This window comes from Felis catus, chromosome A2, assembly GCF_018350175.1.
Source record: "Felis catus isolate Fca126 chromosome A2, F.catus_Fca126_mat1.0, whole genome shotgun sequence".
Lineage (NCBI taxonomy): Eukaryota > Metazoa > Chordata > Mammalia > Carnivora > Felidae > Felis > Felis catus.
The window spans coordinates 35,765,973-35,788,707 of NC_058369.1; the positions used below are offsets into that span (position 1 = coordinate 35,765,973).

Here is a 22,735-nt window from a genome sequence, read left to right on the forward strand (position 1 = left end):
CTCTCTCTCTGCCCCTCCCCCGTTCATGCTCTGTGTCTATCCGTCTCAAAAATAAATAAACGTTAAAAAAAATTTTTTTAAAGAAATATCAAATTACACTGAGGAATGCAGATTTTTTTGTTGTTCTTTTTTTGTATTGGTGTAGAGCCTTCACTGTTTGACCTCATTATTCTCTCCTCACTTGTTATAGCCTTCTTGGTTAAATTTCTTTAAGGACAAATTGAGACTTTGTTGTCATTGTTGCTATTCTACTATTTTAGGTCTATTCTATAGATAGTCAACCTGGAATATGAAGACTGACAGTAGGCTGCGTTCACTAGCTAGCTAAGAATGTGTTTCTCTATCCCCAAAAGATAAGTAAATGCTTATCTTCACTAAATACTTCACTAAAATCGTCAAGAATTCTAATCTGGTTGATACAGCCCTGCAGAGAAATGGGTACTTATGGTGAGAAACATTGTTAGTACAGTTTCTCCGAAGGACAACTTGCCAATTTATGTATCACAAGTGCTGAACATTTTTTTTTTTTTACCTCGGGACTCAGAAACTCCACTTCTTGGAATTTTCCCTCGGCAAATAATTAAATATATTTGCAAAGATATATGCGCGAGGGTGTTGATATAAGCATCTTTACTGATAGCAAACCGTCAACCAACCAACAACAAAAAAGAAAAATTTCTAACACTGAGGGATTGGTTAAATAAGATGCACCCCTACCAAGGAGTATTATGTGGGCCTTAAAATAATGCATTTCATTTTTATAGACATAGGAAACGGTTTATGATTCCATGGTTAGGTGTTGAAGAAGGGTGGCAGGCAGTATGTGTGGAATGATCTTACTTTTATTAATAAAATTATCCTAGTTAGTATATGCATTTATTCAACCATTTAAAAAATACATATTGATGACCTGTTCTGTGACAAATATCCAGGTAAAGTAACCATGTCATGTGAATGCAGGGAGTAATGAGGAAAATCAAAGCAGGCGATAAGGGGAAAGAGTCAGGGTCAAGCGAGTGTGGATTATTTTAGGTAAATTATCAAGAGAGGCCACTCTAAAACAAAACAAACAAAACAAAACCTAACACAGTTGAATTGTGGCTTATGAACTGGGGTTAATGGCAGTTTGGGGAGAACATTCCCTGGACAGAGGGTGAGCCAAATCAGAAAAGAGATTTACAGATTTGCAAAAGAGGTAGAGGGGCAGAGAGATTGGTTACAGATGGAGGGTGGGGGTGGGGCTGGTAGAAAAATACATGGTCGGAGAGAGAGGAAGAGCCAAGTAACATGGGACTTTGAAGGGCAGAGTAAGCAATGTGGAATTTATTCCATGTGCTGGAAACCTTTGGAGAGTGTTAAGCAGAGGAATGATAGGAAATGATTTGCATTTTAAAAGATCACGCTGGATGCCGTGTCAAGAATAATCGGAGAGAAATTCTGGAAAAAACATACCCATATGTAGCAGTCTACTTCTGCCTAATGTGATAATGTTTATTTTCCTTTTGCTAATTATCTGTATGCTTTGAGTTTTAGAAAAGAATATCTATTACTTTTAAAAATTAGGGAGGCAAGGGGTGCCTGGGTGGCTCAGTTGATTGAGCATCTGACTTTGGCTCAGGTCATGACGTCTTTGTTCGTGAGTTCAAACCCCACACCCAGCTCGCTACTGTCACTCAGCATGGAGCCCGCTTTGGATCCTCTGTCCCCCTTTCTCTGCCCCTCTCACTCGTGCTCCCTCTCAAAAATAATTAAAAAACTAGGAAAAGCAAAGGTTTCTATGGTTGGCAAAAACAAGAACATCAGAATGCGTGTGTCTCCACAGAATTACACATCACACTTTACCATAAACCTCAGAGTTGCTCTTAAATGTTTTAAACATAGGATGTTAAGGGGGCGCCTGGGTGGCGCAGTCAGTTAAGCGACCGACTTCAGCCAGGTCACGATCTCGCGGTCCGTGAGTTCGAACCCCGCGTCAGGCTCTGGGCTGATGGCTCAGAGCCTGGAGCCTGTTTCCGATTCTGTGTCTCCCTCTCTCTCTGCCCCTCCCCCGTTCATGCTGTGTCTCTCTCTGTCCCCAAAATAAATAAACGTTGAAAAAAAAATTAAAAAAATAAATAAATAAACATAGAATGTTAAGTTTGAGAACACAGGAATGTTCAGTAGAAAATTTATTTAATAACCATGATTCTTTGCGTTCCTTCTTAAACTTGTATTTAAAGTTAGGTATACACACAAATGAAAAAACAGAGCTAGAGTTAATTTTACAATAAAACCACTGATTTAGTGAAAGCCTACCACCATCCAGTGTTTGATTTATAAGTGAACGCAAGGATAGAGTCATCATGTATTGAAAGTGCAGGCCAAGCCGGGAACTCCAGCCTTGGTGTCTGTAGCCCACAAAGAAGAATATCAGTACTGGCAAGGATTAGGAGCACTCCCTTGAGTGGACAAAAAGTCTCTGCGTCTTCCTGGTTACCAGAGCAGATAGTTTTTTTTCAAAGCAGTACGAACTGCACCCCTACGGTCTGATAAGACAGCTTGGAACAGCCCAGGACAAGTAGAAGATTTCTTTACATTTTGTGTTTTATCTTGAAATTCCCCTGAAGCTAGGCGTCTGCCTCACAACATGTATAATTGTTTGCTTTACTATGGAAACAATTTTGCTGATGACTTAGTTATTAAATTACTTCATCAAGGACGACCTTTATTTGTTTTTTTTCAGTGAGCGTAGTGCCCATTCCCTACCTCCCTTTCATATGGCTGGCATCACTTTGTAGGTCTTTTTCTGCCTTTTTGTTGTTGTTGTTTGTTTATTCATTTGTTTGGTTGTTTAGATGCCACACATGAGTGAAATCATATGGTATTTGTCTTTCTTAGTCTGACTTAATTCCCCGAGCATAATACTCTCTAGGTCCATCCATGTTGTTGGGAATGTCAACAACAATCTTACTCCTTTTATTGCTGTATAAAACTGAATGAGAGAAGATATTGAAACTGATATAGCTGATAAGGGGTTAATATCCCAAATATGTAAAAAGCTGACTCAGCTCAACACTCAACAACCAAACAATCTCATTGAAAAGTGGCAGAGGACTCGAAAAGACATGTTTCCAAAAAAGACATATGGATGCAAACAGACACATGAAAAGATACTCAACATCACTCATCATCAGGGAAATGCAGATGAAAATCACAATGAGATATCACCTCACACCTGTCAGAATGGTTTTTTTTTTAAAAAAAAAAAAAGAAAGAACAAGTATTGTCAAAGATGTGGAGAAGAAGGAACCATCATGCACGGTTGATGGGAATGTAAATTGATACAGCTACTGTGGAAAAGAGTATGGAGGTTCCCACACAATGATCGAATAATTCCACTACTGGATATTTACCCAAAGAAAATGATAACACTAATTTGAAAAGATATATGCACCCCTATGTTTAATGAGGATTTTTCTTACCACCACCACCCTGACAATCCAAATCAGATCCACTCGTTAGTTTCCCTAGTACCTTTTTCATAATTTGTCACTCTGTATTATCCCACCATTATATTTAGTATCTCCCACAACAGACTGTAAGCCACTTTAGGGTAGGCTAGGAAATGTGTCTGTCTTATGTCTACTTATGTCATTCACGGCAGTCAATGAATAAAAGATCATTTTTGTCTTCAAACACCTTCAAGGAAGATAAAATTGCCCCAGTTTGAAAAACCCTGGAATAGAATTCATAGAAGGAAAGCAATGCTCATCACTCATCATTAATTTCATGTGTGCCTGTGAAATATATTGTAGATGCTACTAATAAATACAGTCTAATTAGTAAAAAAAAAACTGGATATAAGCATCCCACAATTCATACAAGCTTCCGTTAAAGATCAGGCATTAACTCTCTGTGAAGGTAATTGGATGGATGCATACATAGCTCGATAAGGACACATGGATAAATAACAGTAATAACTGCCATCTGTTGCATATAAAGTTTATTATGTGTTACACCGAGATCCTGATCTCCTCTAAAATTTACTGTAACCAGTTGTGATTTTGTTTAAGTGCTTTTATAACTCAGTAACCTGACGCTTGACCTAAGAGACTTTCCAAAGCCATGCTGTCCAGAAGTGGTGGCGTTAGTTAGGATTCACACCCAGGTCCCTCTGTCACATACCCAAGAGCTTAGAGTCTTAACCATTACATGATGCGTCTGCCCTGGAGCTTATCCTTAAATGTGGGCTCACAGGAAAGAGGGAGTTGGGCATGGCTGCAGGCGACAGTATTCAATGCCTTTAACTTTCTGTTTACTTTGATAAAGACGGTAACGCAGAGGGAACCACTGCACGTCTTTTGAAGAAGAGCATTGTAGCAGCTGTTCCAACAACCTGTGCGAAAAGGAAGGCGGGAGGGCTGTCCCAGCCTTCTAATGGAGTTCCAGCCATTGCCTAAATTGCATGACAGGTTGCACAAAAATGAGCCTGGAAATTTGTCTTGATTGATGTACTTATAACGTACTTCTGGGAACATGAATGCAATCATATGTTCAACCATTTAATTTATGCTCAAACTCTCATAAGTCATAGAAGCAAGCTGGGTGTTTGGCATAATATCGAAGAACAGTGGTTTACTCTCTCACTTTGTGAAGAACTGTGTTTCTGTTCTGGAGTGATTCTATTCTTTAGAGTCATAAAAATGATGATGCCGATGATAATAATAGCTAATATTTATCAAACATTTATCGAATGCCAGATACGCTGCTAAGTGCTTTGAACGCATTTTCTCATGGCATCCTCACCATCCTTTGACAGAAGCATGATTTTTTTTCTTTTTCTCTTTCATTTTTTTTTATTCATTCAATCATAAATTGCAAACCTGCCTTGAGTCACCGTGTGCCTTTCAAAGACGAACGCAATATGATCCCTGCCCTCAAGAAGCACACTGCCTGGTGAATAGACAGGCACACGAGCTAATAATTCAAGTGCGGTGTGGTTAAGGTTACGGCTAACATAGTTGAGTTATTGCCCTATGGTTTCCTCAGTTGTTCCTAACATCGCTTTCAGCTCTGCCCTTCTTCACAGTTCTGGAGGAGGCATCCAAAAGCAAGACCTATCCCTTCTGTTTGAATGCACCTGTGCTCGTGTGGCATTTCAGCTACTTTCTTCTTCCTCCTTCCATCTTATACATCACTGCCAAGTCCATCTTCCCCCAGTCACCCGTTAATCATGTCTTCTTCCCTTTGCTCACAGAATCTAGAATATTCAGTGGCTTGCCTTCCTTTGAGGGGGGAGGGAAGCCTGAGCTTCATGCTTTCAAGAACTTCCACAATCTTATTAAGATTTTCCCTTCCCACTCCCAGCGTGAGCCTATTCTTCCTGCACAATAACGTGCTTCCTGCCAGAGGAGCACTTTGCTCATTTATACCTCCTTACCATAACACATGCCAAAATGCCAATAGTGCCCATAGAGGGAGAAACCTTGAGCTAAGTCATAAGCTCTCAGGGCAGGAACTATGTCATGTTCATCATTTTATCCATGCCACTAAGCCACATAGTCCTTTGGCTGCAGAAAGTGCCCAAAGAACACTTAACTAAATTGAGACCCAAACATTGTTTATTGAAACGATAAAAAGGGACTTTGGCTCTTTAATAAGATAATGTATATTTGCTGTATTTATTAACTCCGGTGCTTCTCAGTACCTTGTTCTCTTTACGTGGTAAGATACCACAAAGTAAGCAACAATGACAGCAACAGAAGGACTTCTCTGTTTAAGACTTCTCACTGAAAATTGGATTGAGTCTCCTTTTACAGTCTCTCTTTTTTGCTCTGCAGCAACATGATGATATAAGGATGAAATCAAAACTCATGATTAAAGTAGCTTTAGTAATTTTAAGACTCTTTCAAGGAAAATGAACATTCTTGACCAAGTTGAAGATCAGATATTTTCCTGAACATGATCCAGTAAGAGAGCGAATTCCAAACCCCAGGGTTAAAAGGGACCTTTAAGAGCCTCTCTCCTAATCATCATAGATAAGAGAGAGTTGGTTTTTGTAGCTGATATTTAATTAACTCTGTTCTTCCAGGGGATAAAAAGTCCTCACAGAAGTTATATGTCTACCTCACAAGTTTCTTGTGGCTTCAAAAATTATTCACTACTGAGACTTTCTGTTAAAATGCTGTAAGTAATAAAATCAAGCAATATGGAGCTCTGTCTAGGAAGAAACAAATATGATATAAACTAGCTATTATGCAACTTATTTTTATGTTAACTTAATTTTATGAGAAACTACATGTTTTGTATTTTCCTCAAGCGTTTGTATTTATATGAATTTTTTTCAATAATAAGACATCAGAGAGAATTCATTCCTTCACTCAGCAATCATATGTTTCTTAAGAGTTCTCTGAATCCTGAACACAAAACTATCATAAGTTAGCACTATAATGATGAAAAACAATGATTTTGTCATTAAGCAGGCCTGCACGTAGTGTTAATTCCTACACTTCCTACCTGTGCAAGCTTGGCCAAGTTTTTTAACTTCTCTGAGCTTCATTTTTTTTTCATCCATACAATGGGTTCATAATAATACCCACCGTTAGGATTGCTCTGAAGATTAAGATAATACATTAAAAAATTTTTTTAACATTTATTTTTGAGAAACAGGCAGAGTGTGAGCAGGGGAGGGGCAGAGAGAGAGGGAGACACAGAATTGAGAGCAGGCTGCAGGCTCCAAGCTGTCAGCACAGAGCCCGACACAGGCCCGAAGTCACAAATCGTGAGATCATGACCTGAGCCACGTCGGTCGCTCAGCTCAACCTAATGAGCCACCCAGGCGCCCCTAAGATCATACGTTTTGAAGTACCTAACACAGAAACCCAGAAGAGGCCATCAAAAATGTCCATTATCATTTTTATTATTGCACTGACCATTGTAATTCAAGGTATTGAGAATTATTTGTGCCTGCATTTTTCTTATTATAGGTATCTCCATAAGAAAAATTATAAAGCCAGTTAAGTTGCATTAATATTGCATTTATTGATTAAATCTAATCGATCATTCCTCTTTCAATAATCTGAAGCTTTTAGGTGACTTCCAGTATGGGAGGAGAGAGCACAATTTGTAAATCCTCTCTGTGAATTTTTTTTTGAAAATATTGCAGGAAATACGAGTATATGAAAAAATTAGGGGAAAAGACTATAGTTTGACCTAGAAGATGATGTGAAAGATATTAAAATGACCATGTCATGCATAAATCAAAAGCAAAATCAGTCTAATAGCATCTTTAGAAAAGCAACCCTGGAAGAATGAACTAGATGCCAATAAACCAGAGGGTAACGTCAAAGCATCCAACTCTGTTAAGGAGAAGCAAGTGTAATAGGAATTTTTAGAGATTACAGGCCAGTCTGGGGATGTTTTTATCCTTAGAAAGGCTTTCCTTTTTCCCTTTGAGTCAGTGGACCTTTACTCCCTTGAATTAAAGGCGATCTGTGGGTTTTGAGATGCATTCTTTTTCCTATTGTCTACATTTTCATTTAGAAGACATTAATGCTTAAGAGACAGAAACTGCTTTGTTAGCTAACAACAGAGTAGGTCAGCTCTGAGAGGGCAGAGAGCAACCTCAAGAAGAAGGAACAGCGTCCTTTAGAAGAAAGTAGAGATGCTAAAGCTGACCCCACTGGCAGTTGTTCATTATTTGTGTGCCTCTGTGGGGAAAAAAAAAAAAAGTCACAAACCCTAAATGGAAGACTGTCTGGAAAGGCAATCTCCCCTCGGAGCTAAGATCAGAGGCTTTCCATTCTTGTTGGTGTCGATTCAGGGCAGCAATAGTGAAATATTAGGTGGGATTTCAGGGGACAAGTGTGGCAAATGTCACCAGCCTGTTGCTGCCTGAGTGCTAACCGAAAGGACGCTTCCGATTCTAGGCTCTCAATAAACACTGCCAAACCCTGGCTTTTATCTTAGGTTACTGGAAGCTTTGCAATTTATTTTTGTTCCCTTTTCAACACTGCATGTGTTTTTCTTGCTGCCAAAGTACATGCTTCTCTCAAGTAACATCGTCACCTATTAATTCACCTAAATAAGGTCTCTTTTACCTGTGACTGGAATCTTCCCTTATTCCACATGCTCATAGAGAACCCTGCTATTGAAAAGAAAGACGCTCTTAACTCTCATCATCATTTTGTACCCTGTGGAGAATTTGTGTCTTCTGTTACTACTCCATGTTTTACCAAAATATCACGTTGTCTTGCATACGGATGGACTATTTAGGAGATTTTACTTCCTATACTTGCGTGCTATATTCCAATGGAGATGCATTTTATGTGGTTCATTCTGGTCCGCACATAAGGTATAAATCAAGCAGAGGCAAAATTACCCCTGAAAAATTCCTTAAATTGACCCAATAATGGAGTAGACATGATTTTGCATATAAGATCAAATTTTGCAATCCATACGCTGGCTTCCAGAGGAAGGAAAGTCCAAAGTAAGGGTAGTGTAGAAAGAAGAAAGCTTGAATATGGGCAGACATCCGGATGTTTAAACCATTCTGTGTTTAAATTAGCAATCTAATCCCTGTCTCCGACTGGGGATTTATAATGTACTCCTGCTTTGCTTCCTGATTTACTTCGTTCCATTTTAATAAGAATCCTCTGTGATGTTAACAGATGTCATCTGGCCTCTTTGTCATTGTGAGAAGGAAACATCAAGGTGGGGACTCCCCTCCGGCAGGTGTAAGAGGCTGAAGGCGAGTATCTCTAGAACTAGGGTTCTAGTCCAGTGTGAAAACAGGCAATCAGAAAGCACGACACAAGAACCACTGGCAGACGTTTTGAGAATTTCGAATGGCAGAAATAATTCTTCGCTCATGAAGGCAGTAAGGAAGATGTGGAGCTCCTTGACTTGGGTGGAGTGCATCCAGTCGCTATTTTCTAAAATCTTAAAACAAAAACCAGACTGTGCTATAAATACATCCACTCAGTTCATCGCCAGCTTCCTGTTGTGGTCATCTTTGATATCACCCTGCAAAATAGGGCTTTTTTTTATCAGAGGCTCAACTTTGGAAAGTTCGACCCACCTCATATCAAACATCAACAGGAAATGTAGCTGACATGAATATACCTGTGATTGTAAACAAATACTTCTATTTATTAATACCCTTGGTTTTTATTTTGCAGGCTTTCTTTTATGGTTCCAGTCATTGCATTTTTTTTTTCCTGTTGGTAGGCCTTTGAAATTCTCAAAGAAGGCCGGAGGCTGGGGGATGAACCCTAATGCTGGGTGGATAAACTGGCCTTTCTGAAGAAATAGCTCTATCATTCTGAAGGGCAGTTACTACTTTGTCCCCTTCCCTGAAAAGAAAAAGTAAAAGGTCCTCGGTTTGTGAAAACATAAGGTTTTCTCCAGAAAGTATACCTCGCAACGCATAGATTTTCATCTTTCAGGGTACGAGGGTGATTTTTGACAAACTGTTGCTTGATAAAACCATAAAAGTAGAAAATTAGATTTGCTCTGTAAGACCGGTCAATGAAAATATTACTTTTCTTCATAGCGAATTCTTAGCCGGCCCTAGAAGGTTCAAGAGAAAGTAGCGTGCTTCAAAGAGAATGAACACCTACAGAGGGTCGCGTCACTGGTGCCCACGTTGTTTGGATGAATTGCAAACACACTTGTTTCCTGTTTTTGCACAGCCTCCATAGTGATTGGGAAATGGTGGTGTGAGATGGAGCCTTGTCTAGAAGGAGAAGAATGTAAAACGCTACCTGATAATTCCGGTTGGATGTGCGCTACAGGCAATAAAATTAAGACCACAAGAGTAAGTGTATTTCTTTCAAATATCTCATGCATGTTACCAACCATACCGCGTTGCCTTTGAGTTGTACAACAGCATCCAGGGAAGCTTTGAACAGGAGATAAGAAGACCTTTTCCCTGACAGAAAACATTCTTAACTGTTCATATCGGTGTCCATCCAGCAACAAGAAGTTAGACATGGAACTTGACTTTTCCCTGCTGAGCAGTTTAGCGTTTGTGTGACTGGGTCACAAATAAAGCTGGATTAGCATAGCCAAAAGGAAGAAGAACGGCAAAGCAATTAGTCGCATAACTCAGCCAACTATTACGGTGCTCAAAATAGATAAGAAAATAAGAGTCCTGCCTAATTTGTCCAGATGGTTTGCGGAAGAGGGCTGCGTTTAAGTACAGCCATTTTCTACATGTTCTTTACAAGAATTATTTGATGATCTTTTAAATGAGTGAAAAGTTTTTGTGATGTGAATTATCATTCCTTGGTTTCTGTGGTAAAATAAGGAGCTATCTTCAAAATACATAACAACCTATATGGTGAGGCCATCCAACCCATGAGAATTGGTATCATGTTGCCAGAGCAGTTTGGAAAAGCCCAGGGAGGATAGCCATTGGCCTTGTAGATAATAGATCATGGGAAAGTAGGGGAGTCCTAAAGAGGGCAGGGTAGAAAGGGTAACTCAGAGCACTTAAGACAGTATTTATTCAAATGTAGTACAATATTTTAATTACATCATTACGATCATGTCAATATTTTAATAACTAGTGTGGTTTTATGTATGTATATCATGTGGCTCTCAGCCCTGTTGTGTATATATGTGTTTTAATGTACTGGGTATTGTTGAAAGCCAGATCCACCAGTTACAAATCCCAACATGCTGAACTTGTAGCCTTCCAAAAGCGTGACTCAAATTTAAAAGGTCATCTCTAATTCCCACCCCTATATAATGAGTCTTAAATTGATCTTTGTTCTCAGCATTATCTTCTCAAGAAATAACATTGGTACTGGCAGCCTCGTGATATGGAAAACATAATGTCTTATAAAACATATCTTTCATACATAAGATAAGTGGAGACTCTTCTGCATATCCAATTTCATTGCCTATATTGACTGCATTAAGCAGTAAATTGTTATACCTCATTGGCTTGTGGCCAAGAGAGGTTCCTGAACCATCCTAGCTTGTTAACATGCATTCATGCACCTGAGATGCTCAGCTTGGATTATCATATTTCACTTCAAAGAAACAGCCTCAGGAGAGATTATTCAAAAATGAACCCAGTTCATGACACTTACCTCCAGAAACCATCTTCATTAACTGATGGAGAGTGGATTTCATATTTCCCTTTGGTTACATTTTGCCTGAAACTAATTTTACGAAACAATCTGAAGACGCCCTTCCAAGTCAGTTTTCAGATACTCTGAATTATCATCAGTATGATTGGAATTCGATCACCATTGTTTAAAACAGGTTGCTGATGTATTTTCTGCCAAAACTCTATTTCCTCTTCCAAATGATAACTCATCTCCCTTTATTGAATATAAACCCTGATCTTATGGTTCCTCCAGACCTGAAACTCAGTCAAGAATAAGAATACAAGTCAAATTACTTCAGGATTTGAGTATGTGAGATTCCAAGGGTACTAACTAGGAGACTCTTTGGAAAATAGAATATAAATAAACAAAACACAGAAATTGTTAATGCTACTTTTTATGACTGTGTAACACTCTTTTTTTTTTTTTGGCCTCTGTAGAGTATATTTTAAAACACTGTAAATACATCCTAGACATTTTCTTTCCTCACAGAAGTACAGTGCAGGTCTGATCACAATAATAGAGGCTGGAGCACAGCCTCTGTGTTTGCTACTGTCCTGGGTGGGCTGAATGCAACCCGACAGTTGAGTGTACAAGAGAAATAAATCGCCCATGCAGTTGGTTTGAAAGCAGAGGATGTACCTGTTCTGATATGTGCATCCATTTCAAGCGAGGAAATAAGAGGTTGCTCTACAGTCGTGTGAGCAACACATCACTCAACTAATAAATCTCAACTCTGTCTTTAGAGAAGGAAAAGAAAACACTAAGCTGTACTTTTTACACCTTGAGAGGACTCAGACATTACTACTGACTTAAATTTTCTCCCCACTTCCTTACAAAGAAATTCACAGTGAAATAAGCACTTTTAAACACAAAGGCACCAATTAACTTCAGCTGATACATACAGGAGCTTTCCATTCTGTATAAATGGCAGGCCAACACCAGTCCTTAGATCACAGGCTCCAAAATAGGTTTTATATTAATTTTTCTAGTATGCCCTATGTGTTTTTCCCTGTCAGAGTATAAATATGCCTGTACACTTCAAGTATTGACTCTGGCAGTTTAACTTTCAAAACAGGTTAATAAACAGATGTACTTTAATTGTGAGTCATAGGTTTTCAATGTTCTACTCTTATTTAAGAGGTAATCTTTAGGATAAAAGATTCAAGTTCTTCTCAAAGAGGAAAAATTTTTTAAATCACCTCTTTGGTTCTTACATATAAGACCGATTCAAAGAGAGTGGTCTCAGTAAAAAAAAAAAAAAAAGAAAAAGAAAACAACAAAAAAAAAAAACGACAGAAGAAACATCCCCAGATTGTTAATGGCAACTGCGAGTTTCCGTCATACTGTTATTTTTTAAAAGTAACGCCAATATGAAGATATTTGCAAGATAGAGTCCTAAGATGTCATTTTCCCTATATAGATTTTTTCAAAACCTTCCTATTATGAATTACTTCCCAAATAATCACCCTGAGTCAAAATTCTCAGCAGTCTGTGCAATGTAGATAAACAAAAGATGTTTCAAAGTGTGATCTAATTCAAAGTTGCATGGTGCTTCATTTTTTAAGGATGGTGGAGAGTAGAAATTCGTTGTTTGATTTAAAGGACCAGGCAGCCCAGAATATGAACTAGCCAGGACAACATGCCACAGTCTGAAGGAGAACCTTGGGGAAACTAGATCTGAGTGACAATATAACCTATAGAAGGAAGGAGAAAACATAAGTAGAATGAGGCACAGGCTTCCCTTTCAGGAGACTGGAGAGAATAAGTCTTAGGAAAGAGGAAGCTTCCTGAATGTCATTTTATGGAAAGAAGGTAGTCACCCTTGAGAAGTTTTCCAAAACCCAGCATGGGGTACAATAAAGCTGGTGCCAGAAACCCTCCTGGGAAGAAGCCTGGTACATCTGGGTGAAGTTTCATGGCTAAATTTTAAACTACATCTGCTCGACCATTGCTTCAGTTGTTTCATTGAATTACTCTGTTGGTAGTTTGTGGCAAGACAAACGAATCCAGATATTCACAAGAGGTAGTTTCCTATGGTTTTACATAAATATTGGTTTATTTTTTTTCTTTAAACGTAACATAAGTTTTAGGGGCCCCTGGTGGCTCAGGTCATGGGATCCAGCCCCATGGCAGCCTCCATGCAGGGCGTGGAGTCTGCTTAAGACTCTCTCTCTCTCTCTCTCTCTCTCTCTCTCTCTCTCTCTCCTTCTGCCCCTGTCCCCTGCTCGCATGTTCTCTCCCTCAAAAATAGAAATAAAAATAAAAACATTTCTAAAAACAAACAAAAAAAAACGCATAAGTTTGAAAGTTGGGGGCGCTGTTGGGAAATTGGCTCTGCAGATTTTGAATTTGCCACTCTCCATAATCAGATGAGCTAATTCCCTATAATCAATATTATATTTCATGTATATGAAATAATAATACATAATATGCTATAATATAGTACATATTTAAAAAAAATAAGCTGGGGATGCTATATCTAATGTATTCAGGAAGAAATGTATATACTCTGTGCATTCAAGAATAATGCTTTAATTTATAAAGACAGACTTCGTCCCAGAGGAAATAAGTTGTTTGACAATGCTGTAATAATTCACATATAAAAAGGGAACATTGGCTTTGGGGGACATAACAAGGCAGGGAAGGAAATGAGGAGAAAACCAAAGTCACTAGGAAGGCAAAATTAACAGGTTAAAATAGTAGAACATAATCTGGTATAATACCTGGGAACTTATCAAGCAACTTTGGATTTCCTTCAACCCAATATGTTAGTGTCTTTCAGACTCCTGGGAAAATGAACAGTTAGATATACACAACATAGAGTCAAGTTCCATTCCCTAAAAGGCCGTGTTAGACTGCCCATCTCACCACAATGGCTGTCCAGCCAAATTGATGTTTCACACAAATGCACTACTGTCATTTGCCCACACTCACCTGGGCCCATTCTCCTAACGGTGACTCTGACCTCACATATCTCCATCCATTCTCATCAGCCAGTGTTTTTTATATTACAGAAGGGCAAACTTCCAGCTGTGACACATCCCAGCTTCATCACTCAACATTCCATCAGGTGTCAAGGGTTATAAAAGCCTTTACAATCCTGATGTTCAGACCATTTTGTATGAACTAGCTTTAAGAGAGAAGGGTAGGACAGAGAGTGTGGATTTGGAAATTTCCAGAAGGAAAAACAAATCAATTTATGCCATCACAATTGCCCCTGGGTCCAAGTGAACTCATCCATTTCTTTGGCCAATAAATATATTTAAGCCTCTGCTCTGTAAAGTTAATGTGTGAAGGTCTTGGGATGTGATGACCAACCTCCTGTTCTTACATGGAGGATAGGGCCTAAGGTTGGGTAGCACGGGGTAGAGATGGTAAGTTGATAGAGATAAAAGAAAGGCAACCCATTTCAGTTTTGTAAATGTCACTTTCTCCCTCCTTTTGGTGAAAAATAAGACAGTGGAAACAGGAGGTAATACACATTATCAGAATGTAGGAAACCAAGGTTTGGAAGAATCTGTCATTTCTAAGGAGAGGATAAAAAAATAATGTGTGAAGATTTCTTACACATGCTGCCCATGGCACAACCAACATTTGAAAGGCAACTTTATTACTATTCCTATCCAACCTTAAAATCTTTTAATGGACTCCACCCCTGGACCCAGAACACTCAATTTCTAAGACTATAAAGAACCAAGAGATTATGAAGAAAAATGCCTATTCCTAGAACTCTAAAGTAGAACCTTCAACTCTATTAGAATCATCATTTCTGCCCTAAACCAGTGACACTCTGTGCATGTATCCTGTTGAATGTTAGAGTCTTTGGGCCATATTCAAATAGATTAAATGGCATCATTAGTTATAGGAGTATGCTCTTGGTTACTCTTGAATACTATGTCACTGAGAGGGAGAATTCCTCAACCTGCAAAGCCCTCCTGTGTTCCTAAGAAAATGTGTTCGAACCTTGGCAGTGACTTTACCTTATGGCCACCCCTCTACCTGTCACAGCAAGTCAGCTTGACAAGGTCATGGAATGACCTACTCAGTTCAAATTCTCATCAGACGTAGGACTAACTACCTAATTTGAAGGACCCAGTACAAAAATGAAAACATGGCGTCTCTCATTTAAAAATTAGTAATAATTTCAAGACTTCAATAGAAGATCATTAAATGAAGTGTGGGGCCCTTTCCAGCACAGGGCTCTGTGCAACTGCATATGTGACATGCTCATGAAGCCAATCATCGTTATTCATTGCTCCAAGAGTCCATTTCCTCGGTTGTGGCAAAATACCTTTAATGCACTGATAAAAATATGATGGCCTGTCAGTGTGCTTTTTTATCACCATTTGAGAACTATGGTTGTAGACTAACATTTTTGGCTTCAGATCACTTGAAAGAAGCCACATACTAAAAATTCAAGATGTCCTCATTTTCTGCCTAGTCACCTTTCTTTATGCCTTCATTTTGTTCTTTTCTCCCTGAAATTTCTTTCTTTCTTTGGTTTCAGATTCACCCAAGAACCTAATGGAAGCATTTGTTATAGTAGCAAAGGAAAACCACCTCTGCAGAAAACACATTTTAAGAATTTAAAACATCTTACACATTACAAGCCAAATGGATTTCTTATTTGCACTTTGACTGGTTACCAGAAAATCACAGTGCTTTTACTGTGTGTCATGAAGTATCCTATAGTGAGAAGACCCTGCATTTTTGGCAACACCATGGAAAGTGGGTTTAAAAAAAGGGTTTTCTCCGTGAAAATTTTTGGGATTACGAAGAACGATCAACTATCTTCTAATTTGGATCTATAGTTACTTTGTACCATTTTAAATATATGTATATATATAATATTTTGAAATATTATATATTCTCTTCAAGAAATGAACAATACCACAGTTTGAGGCGGCTGGTGTACCTCTTTGAGTTTGGATGTCTTGTTTTGTTTTGTTGCATTTCTTTTTCTCTTGGTGAGGAAGACATGTGCCCTTCTGAAATTTCAACATGGCACTCACGCTGGAAGGCCAGCTACAGGTGGACTCCTGGAATCTGAGGCATCGTAACAATACTGAATCGAGAGCTTCCTTCTGTTTCTACCAGATGGCCCAAGGAAGCACATCGTCCTGTTTTATTGCTTTCTACCCTGTGCAATATTAGCATGCAAGCTTGGCTTACATAACCATACTTTATATTCAATTGATATATAATAACCATCCTAACCTCTTCCAGGAAAGTATTTTTAGAACTACTAGCTTTTCCACAGATAAGAAAAATAAGAATTCTTGAGGGAGCTGCTCCACCGTGCTATTAAGACTCTGGCAAAATTATGGTAGAATACGGATCCCTGTATTAATAAGTTCTGTAAATACAATGTCTTAAGGCTTTGTATAGCTGTCCTAGACTGCAGAAATGTCCTCCAATGAAATCCAAAGTCTGGCATCATTAAGTACATAGTGCTGTAGCAACAAGTCTTATCATGGTACCTCTTTCTATGTTTGATTTGCTTTTTTCATGAGTATTCAAATCTCTTCTGGTGAGATAGGAAGACCATTAAAGCAATTAGGTTTCAAAATGATCTATGTGACCAAATGCTGGACAGCCCTATTAAAGTGGTAAATAACTTCTTTCTAAACCTACTTGTCCTCTTTATTTGCCATTTATTTTTCCTGAGCCAGTTTTAGCCAAATCCACAGAACACCCTGCTTAGAGACTCGTAGTCACCCAGAATTTTTCCATGACGTCTTTGCTACAATCGCAGCCAATATTTCCAACCCCGGTATTCTGAAAATCAGAAATTCATTACTATGACTGCTGTGTTCTCAGCCAGCAAGATTAAATGTCAAATCCCATTATTGGGTTTCTGTACCGGTCACTTGGACAATACATATGGGGCTCCCATCCCGAAAAAAGAAATTCTTGTCCATCTTCTCTTTCTAAAAGTTACTCAGATAATGATTATAAAAAGGAAATAACTACTTGTTATCTACCTGGGATAGTGTAATAGTATTATACATTCCTGTTGCTTAACCTATCATATTGCAAGGATATCTACTTTTTCTCCAAAGCCTTCTCTCTAGAATACATGTTTTAGGGCTTTGTATTAGATCACCAGCACATTGGGCCGCCTAGTTTGGAGTTTTAAAGTTAAACCTCAGGTAATATCCAGAGGCTCCTTAATGCCTACCAGTGTAACTTGAAGTCTGATTGAATATGTAGATACTCTAATCAGATAGATGGGTTCTCCATCTTGAATGCCTATAAAAGCATCCAGAAATGGAAATGGAATCCTAACTACAAAATCTAGGCTTTCCAAATACTTTCGCAAATATTTGCCAGAAGATAGCATAAGATTCATACAACCAAATCACAGTCTCTTGAATTTATGGTCCCTTTCCATGTACCGAGTAATATATTGGCAATCGACTTTCACCTGTAATTTTCAGAGTAACAACTGAGATCCTAAACGCAAAGAGTGACCTAGAACGGTACATCCCAAGATGGGGAGGAAAAAACCTCCCTAATCAAATATATTGGGGGAACATTTTTAATAAAATAAACAGAGATATTTACTGAGGAAATTTTCAGAACCTTTAATGCACAAAAAGTGTTGTATGTCTTCAGGAAAGACTAAAACACGGAGAGCAAAGTAAAAATCTTCCCAAATCCAGGCATGTTAGGTGGATACTTGACTAATGGACAGCACATCCCTGCCTAGTAAGAAGGTACAAGAAATTATTTCTCTGTGAGGATATATTCACTGCCTTGTTACATCTTCAATTTTTTCCAAGAGCACCAGCAATCTGGATTTTTATGTAACATCTCCTAACATTCTTAAATAAGAGGAACTAATCTGAGATGTTTGCTATTAAAAACTCTGCAAGCATTGTTATTGCCCCAAATTCCGTGATCATGTAGTCTTTTCTATGAGATTACTGTTTCCTGGAATACCCTGTTAACAGCGTTGGTCCTGAATGGAAACTCAATGTGAAGTTTGGCCTCGCGCATACAGACCCTTCTCATAATTTACGATATGAGGAACTCACAGCCTCTCCTCTTCTGTAACCAGAGCCTGTAAGTCAATGAAAGAATTAGTCTAGAGGCCCACATCTGTCAGTTCATTTCGTAGTGGTTACTTGATGCATTAGCCTCCCTTGGAAAGGCCTGGAAGAAGAGAGAAGGAGAAAAAAAGACCACATCAGAATCAGGCAACCGTCCCGTAAAACCGTGCAAATATTTGTAAATGTCATCAAATTCAATTTGGATTTATCAAGTCCCTTATACAAATGTGTGAACCGTCACGTTGTGTTTAAATTGGACCCACCCCAGTTAGGGGGGGATTCAGGAGCTACCCCATGCCTACATGTGTGGTTTAAAAACTTTTATCATGTATTGCTGGTAATAAAGAGCTCAGTGTGGTATGACTAATAATGATTTTGAGCTTGTGCACCAAGGATGATGAATAATGTCATAACACCATTAGAGCAAATGGAAAGGGTTTCATCCAGACCCCGTTTCTTGGTAAAAAAGAAAATATGGCTCATTTCATAAGACAGATTTGCCAGTTAGGTAGAGCTTATTTGTTGACTTTTTTTTGCCTGATTAGATTTATCTATTAATGGATTTGGCAAGCACACCGAGAAGTTTTGCTACTTGGCTCTATTCCATTATCGAGTGATGAGGAATGTTTTCACCAACACACAATCCAACATCCTTTTTCTGGTGAAATCCAGTGTAACTTTCACAAAACAGTATGGTGATTTTATAGTGTGGCATCTTATGCTACCTTGTCATTGTCACTGATATAAGTTATGAAAGGTATAAAAATTGTTTATATGAGGAGATCCACACATTCCTCACGTGGGATATGCACTGTGTCCCGGAAGGTTAAATAGCATGCCATAATATGAGTTTTTCTTTTAATTAAGCTTGACACTTTCATTTCAAGATCTCTTAAGGTTTCCTTGACAAAGAAATGTACCGTATTCCTTTTGATGAGCTGTCTGTCTTCTAAATAAAAGGTTTAGTGTCTAGCAAATTCTAGGGCTAACCCACCTCCATCTAGTTTATAAATGTGAGAAAATAAGATAAAAGATGTACTAAGGAAAGGGAGGACTCAGGACTAATGGCAGCAGTGATCGAATCAGATATCCTAGTGCCCATGGACCTCAGACAAACTGTTGAAAATAGACTCATGTTCACACTTAAAAGTAAATTAAAACGAAAGACACACACGCGCGCACATACACACACACACACACACACACACCCATCTCATGTTAAAGATTTAAAACTTTTAGGGGCACCTGGGTGGTTCAGTCAGTTAAGTGTCTGACTTCAGCTCAGGTCATGATCTCACACTTTGTGAGTTCGAGCCCCGCGTCGGGCTCTGTGCTGACAGCTCAGAGCCTGGACCCTGCTTTGGATTCTGTGTCTCCCTCTCTCTCTGTCCCTCCCCAGCTCACACTCTGTCTCTCCTTCAAAACTAAAAGCAATTAAATACTTTTTTTTTAAGATTTAAAACTTTTAGGTTGAATAAGCCAGGTGTTTTTTTTCCTTGTAAAACTTCTCAGAGGCATATCAATGGAAGCCTGGCATGCTCACATCATTGGTCAGTGAATGGCTCTCATCTGTCTGTTTGTTATTTAGTTTGTTTCACTTTTTTGAAAAGTGTTAAGCCCTCCTTTATTTGTTTTGGCAGCTAGTTGCATTATTTTTAAAAATAATAATAGCCAGTCCTTACACAGGAAAGCCAGGACCCCAGACATAACTGACTATATTTATAGACTAGGCACTATATCTGTAGCCCTAATTCCCACCTGTTGAGAGGCGCTAACCCAAGAATAGGCTCGCATGAATGTGCTGAGGAAAACCTGAGGCCAGACTTGCCGTAAGTCAGTGGTTGTCAGCCGTGTCGCCAAGTTACATGGATGCGTGGTCATACCTCATGAAGTGGGCCGGAAGTGGCTTCTTAGTATTAATAAAGTCTGCAAATATGTCTTGGAAGGAATTATAATTGGCTCAAGGGTAGTTCTCAAACAAGGCCTAAGAGGCATATGTGCCTACGGGAGCTAGTCGGGAAACACAAGTTAATTAACAAGGGTCACCCGTTCACGCGTAGGGCCACAGTGACGAGACTGGCGATGGGACACCACGGTTCCAGCAGCCAGCATTTGGTCCCAGACTATTGTTGCCACGCAGCAGTAGGGAGCCGGGGTGGCCCAGTTCTTCTGATTGTTGTTGTTTTGTGAAAATCCAGAAACTCAGAGGGTTGTATGAATTCTCTAAATTTCAGAAATTTATAACACATTGGATTTGCATTAAAAGAAAGTGGCTGAAGACTCTGTTCTGTCCATGAAATAACAGTCTGCAAATCTGGCCTAAAATTACACGATTCCCATGGATTGGCATTATCATGTGCCTCCTCCGGTGGTAGAGAAAGCAACGGAGATAGAGCTTGTTTGAAGATCATTGCGCTTAACTTGCCGACTGCTTTACTTTTCTACGGAAAATACTGTGGGTGCAGCAATAGACACCAACTATCCTTGATCGGGATCACGCCGTGGTCACACAAAGAGGTCATCTGCTGTCTAGAATGGAGTAAATTGATAAATCTGTAGATTTCAGCTTGGGGGCCACGAGCTGGTGCGGGAGTAAACTTTAGGGACTGGAAGAGGGCAGTGCAAGCTCAGCAGATCCCAGCTGCTGGTGGTAAGAGACGTGAGAAGCTTGCGCGTTTAATTTGAAGAACGTTACAAATTGGGTGCCCAGTCAGAATGGCCTCTTCTCTCTGCTTCCGTGTTCCACATACCGCTGCCACACATGTGGGTTCTTGAGTTCTTTGCCCCTGATCTGGATCCTCCCCCAGATTTAGAAACTCTCAAGGTTTCTTGCCCCTCCCACCTGCCGCTCACCTCAGCATGGCTACTTTTCTCCTCTCTTTCACATTTCAGGCTGATAGGGCACTGTTTTTTTGGGGAAAAAAGCCCTAAAATGTAAGCCATAAAAGTCCCCCCCCCAAAGATTTAAGTCCTTGTTCTCCACTTACAACCTAGAAAATCCTATACCCTCTCTCTCTGAGTTTTCATGTCTATAAAGCAGAGACTGTGCCCAAAGTTTAAAGGTTATGGGAGGACCAGGGAAATAGAGAAGATGGAAATGTTTTATAAGTGGAAATCAGTACGTAAGCATGATTGTTTTGTTCTTCTTTCAGATTCCTATGATTATGTGTCACCTAGATGCTACCTGTGTCAATGCTAGCCCCACTCAAGGTAAACCAAAGAACAAACTTAGGTAAAACAGCCAAAATGTTATTTCATATTCTCTTTCTAGAAAGTTAAATGTCTAGACCGATCTTGCTCCACTTTGTAGGATTTGCCATTTGCCATTACCACTGGCTACTGTTCTTAAACCACTGGAAAATGTCAATGTAACTTACATTCGAGCAATGCCATTGATACAAGCAAGCAATTGCGGGTTGGAGAAGGCACCTTGCTGGTGTCCAGAATGTTTATCCAGTTGATAATGATCTGAGCCATCTGGTACATAAGACAGTTTTCAGCAACTACACACGATGTTATTACCTGGCTACTTTTTTCCCCACATCCAGCCTCTTGTCCCTCGGGCTAACTGTCCAAGCAGGTTCCCATAAAACCCTTGTTACTGCAGAGGTATGACCTTTCATTGTCCACTCTTACAGCTACTAAACTGGTAAAGATTGCTTTCAGTCAGTCGTCATTCAGTTAGCAAGTGTCTGTTGAGTAGTTACTGCATGTCAGACACAATACTAGATACTGGAGATAACTTCAGAATTTACATTATTCTGGGGGAAACCAACCAAAAATGAACAAATAATCATAAATCATGATAAAATAAATGCAAAAGGAGCCGAGAAAGTAAATAATGGGAAGGAAACATGAACTTTAGGCAGAAGGGTAGTGAGGGAGCCTGTCTTCAAGGAGGTGAAATTTAGGCTAAGAACTAGAGGGTAGCAGGCAACAGTCATGCTGTTGAGGACATGAAGAGGACAGGAGGTGAGCAGATTAGTATGTACCAAGGCCTTAGCCACGGAGGACTTCATTGTATTTGCAAAACTCTTTCAGTTTGCTGTCAGAGAAGTAGTTAAAGCAAAGTGACCTGAGTTTGGGGAGGTAAACTTGGAGTCAGATAATGAGGCTATACAGAGTTTGAGTTTAATCTATATTGTGCCAGGAAGAGATGTTAGTAAAAAGGTTTTTTTTGTTGTTTTTGTTTTGTTTTGTTTTGTTTTTTTAAATTTTTTTTTTCAACGTTTATTTATTTTTGGGACAGAGAGAGACAAAGCATGAACGGGGGAGGGGCAGAGAGAGAGGGAGACACAGAATCGGAAACAGGCTCCAGGCTCTGAGCCATCAGCCCAGAGCCTGACGCGGGGCTCGAACTCCCGGACCGCGAGATCGTGACCTGGCTGAAGTCGGACGCCTAACTGACTGCGCCACCCAGGCGCTCCAGTAAAAAGGTTTTTAACCACGGAGTGACACAATCTCATTTATACTTACACTTGACATTATTAGTGTCCATCCATATCGTCTCCTTGGTCCCATACACATGCATGGTAGACCAGATGTATCAGGCAAGAAGGAGAGCAACCATCAACCATTGGC

The 22,735-nt window shown here is 39.4% G+C and overlaps 1 protein-coding gene across 4 annotated transcripts in view; it reads left to right on the forward strand.

Annotated features, from left to right (window-relative positions):
• TAFA1 (TAFA chemokine like family member 1) overlaps nucleotides 1-22,366 on the forward strand; it is a 666,172-nt gene extending 643,806 nt beyond the window's left edge. The window contains exons 4-5 of one of the 4 annotated variants that reach the window (XM_045051845.1): nucleotides 9,672-9,796; nucleotides 21,307-22,366. In XM_045051845.1, coding sequence (XP_044907780.1) covers nucleotides 9,672-9,796; nucleotides 21,307-21,390 — 209 coding nt within the window. In that variant the 3' untranslated portion in view covers nucleotides 21,391-22,366. Of the gene's footprint in view, nucleotides 1-9,671; nucleotides 9,797-15,606; nucleotides 16,729-21,306 lie in introns of those variants that run through there. The other 3 variants (XM_045051843.1, XM_019824172.3, XM_045051844.1) reach the window with 3 other exon arrangements.
• The last annotated feature ends 369 nt before the right edge of the window (nucleotides 22,367-22,735 follow it).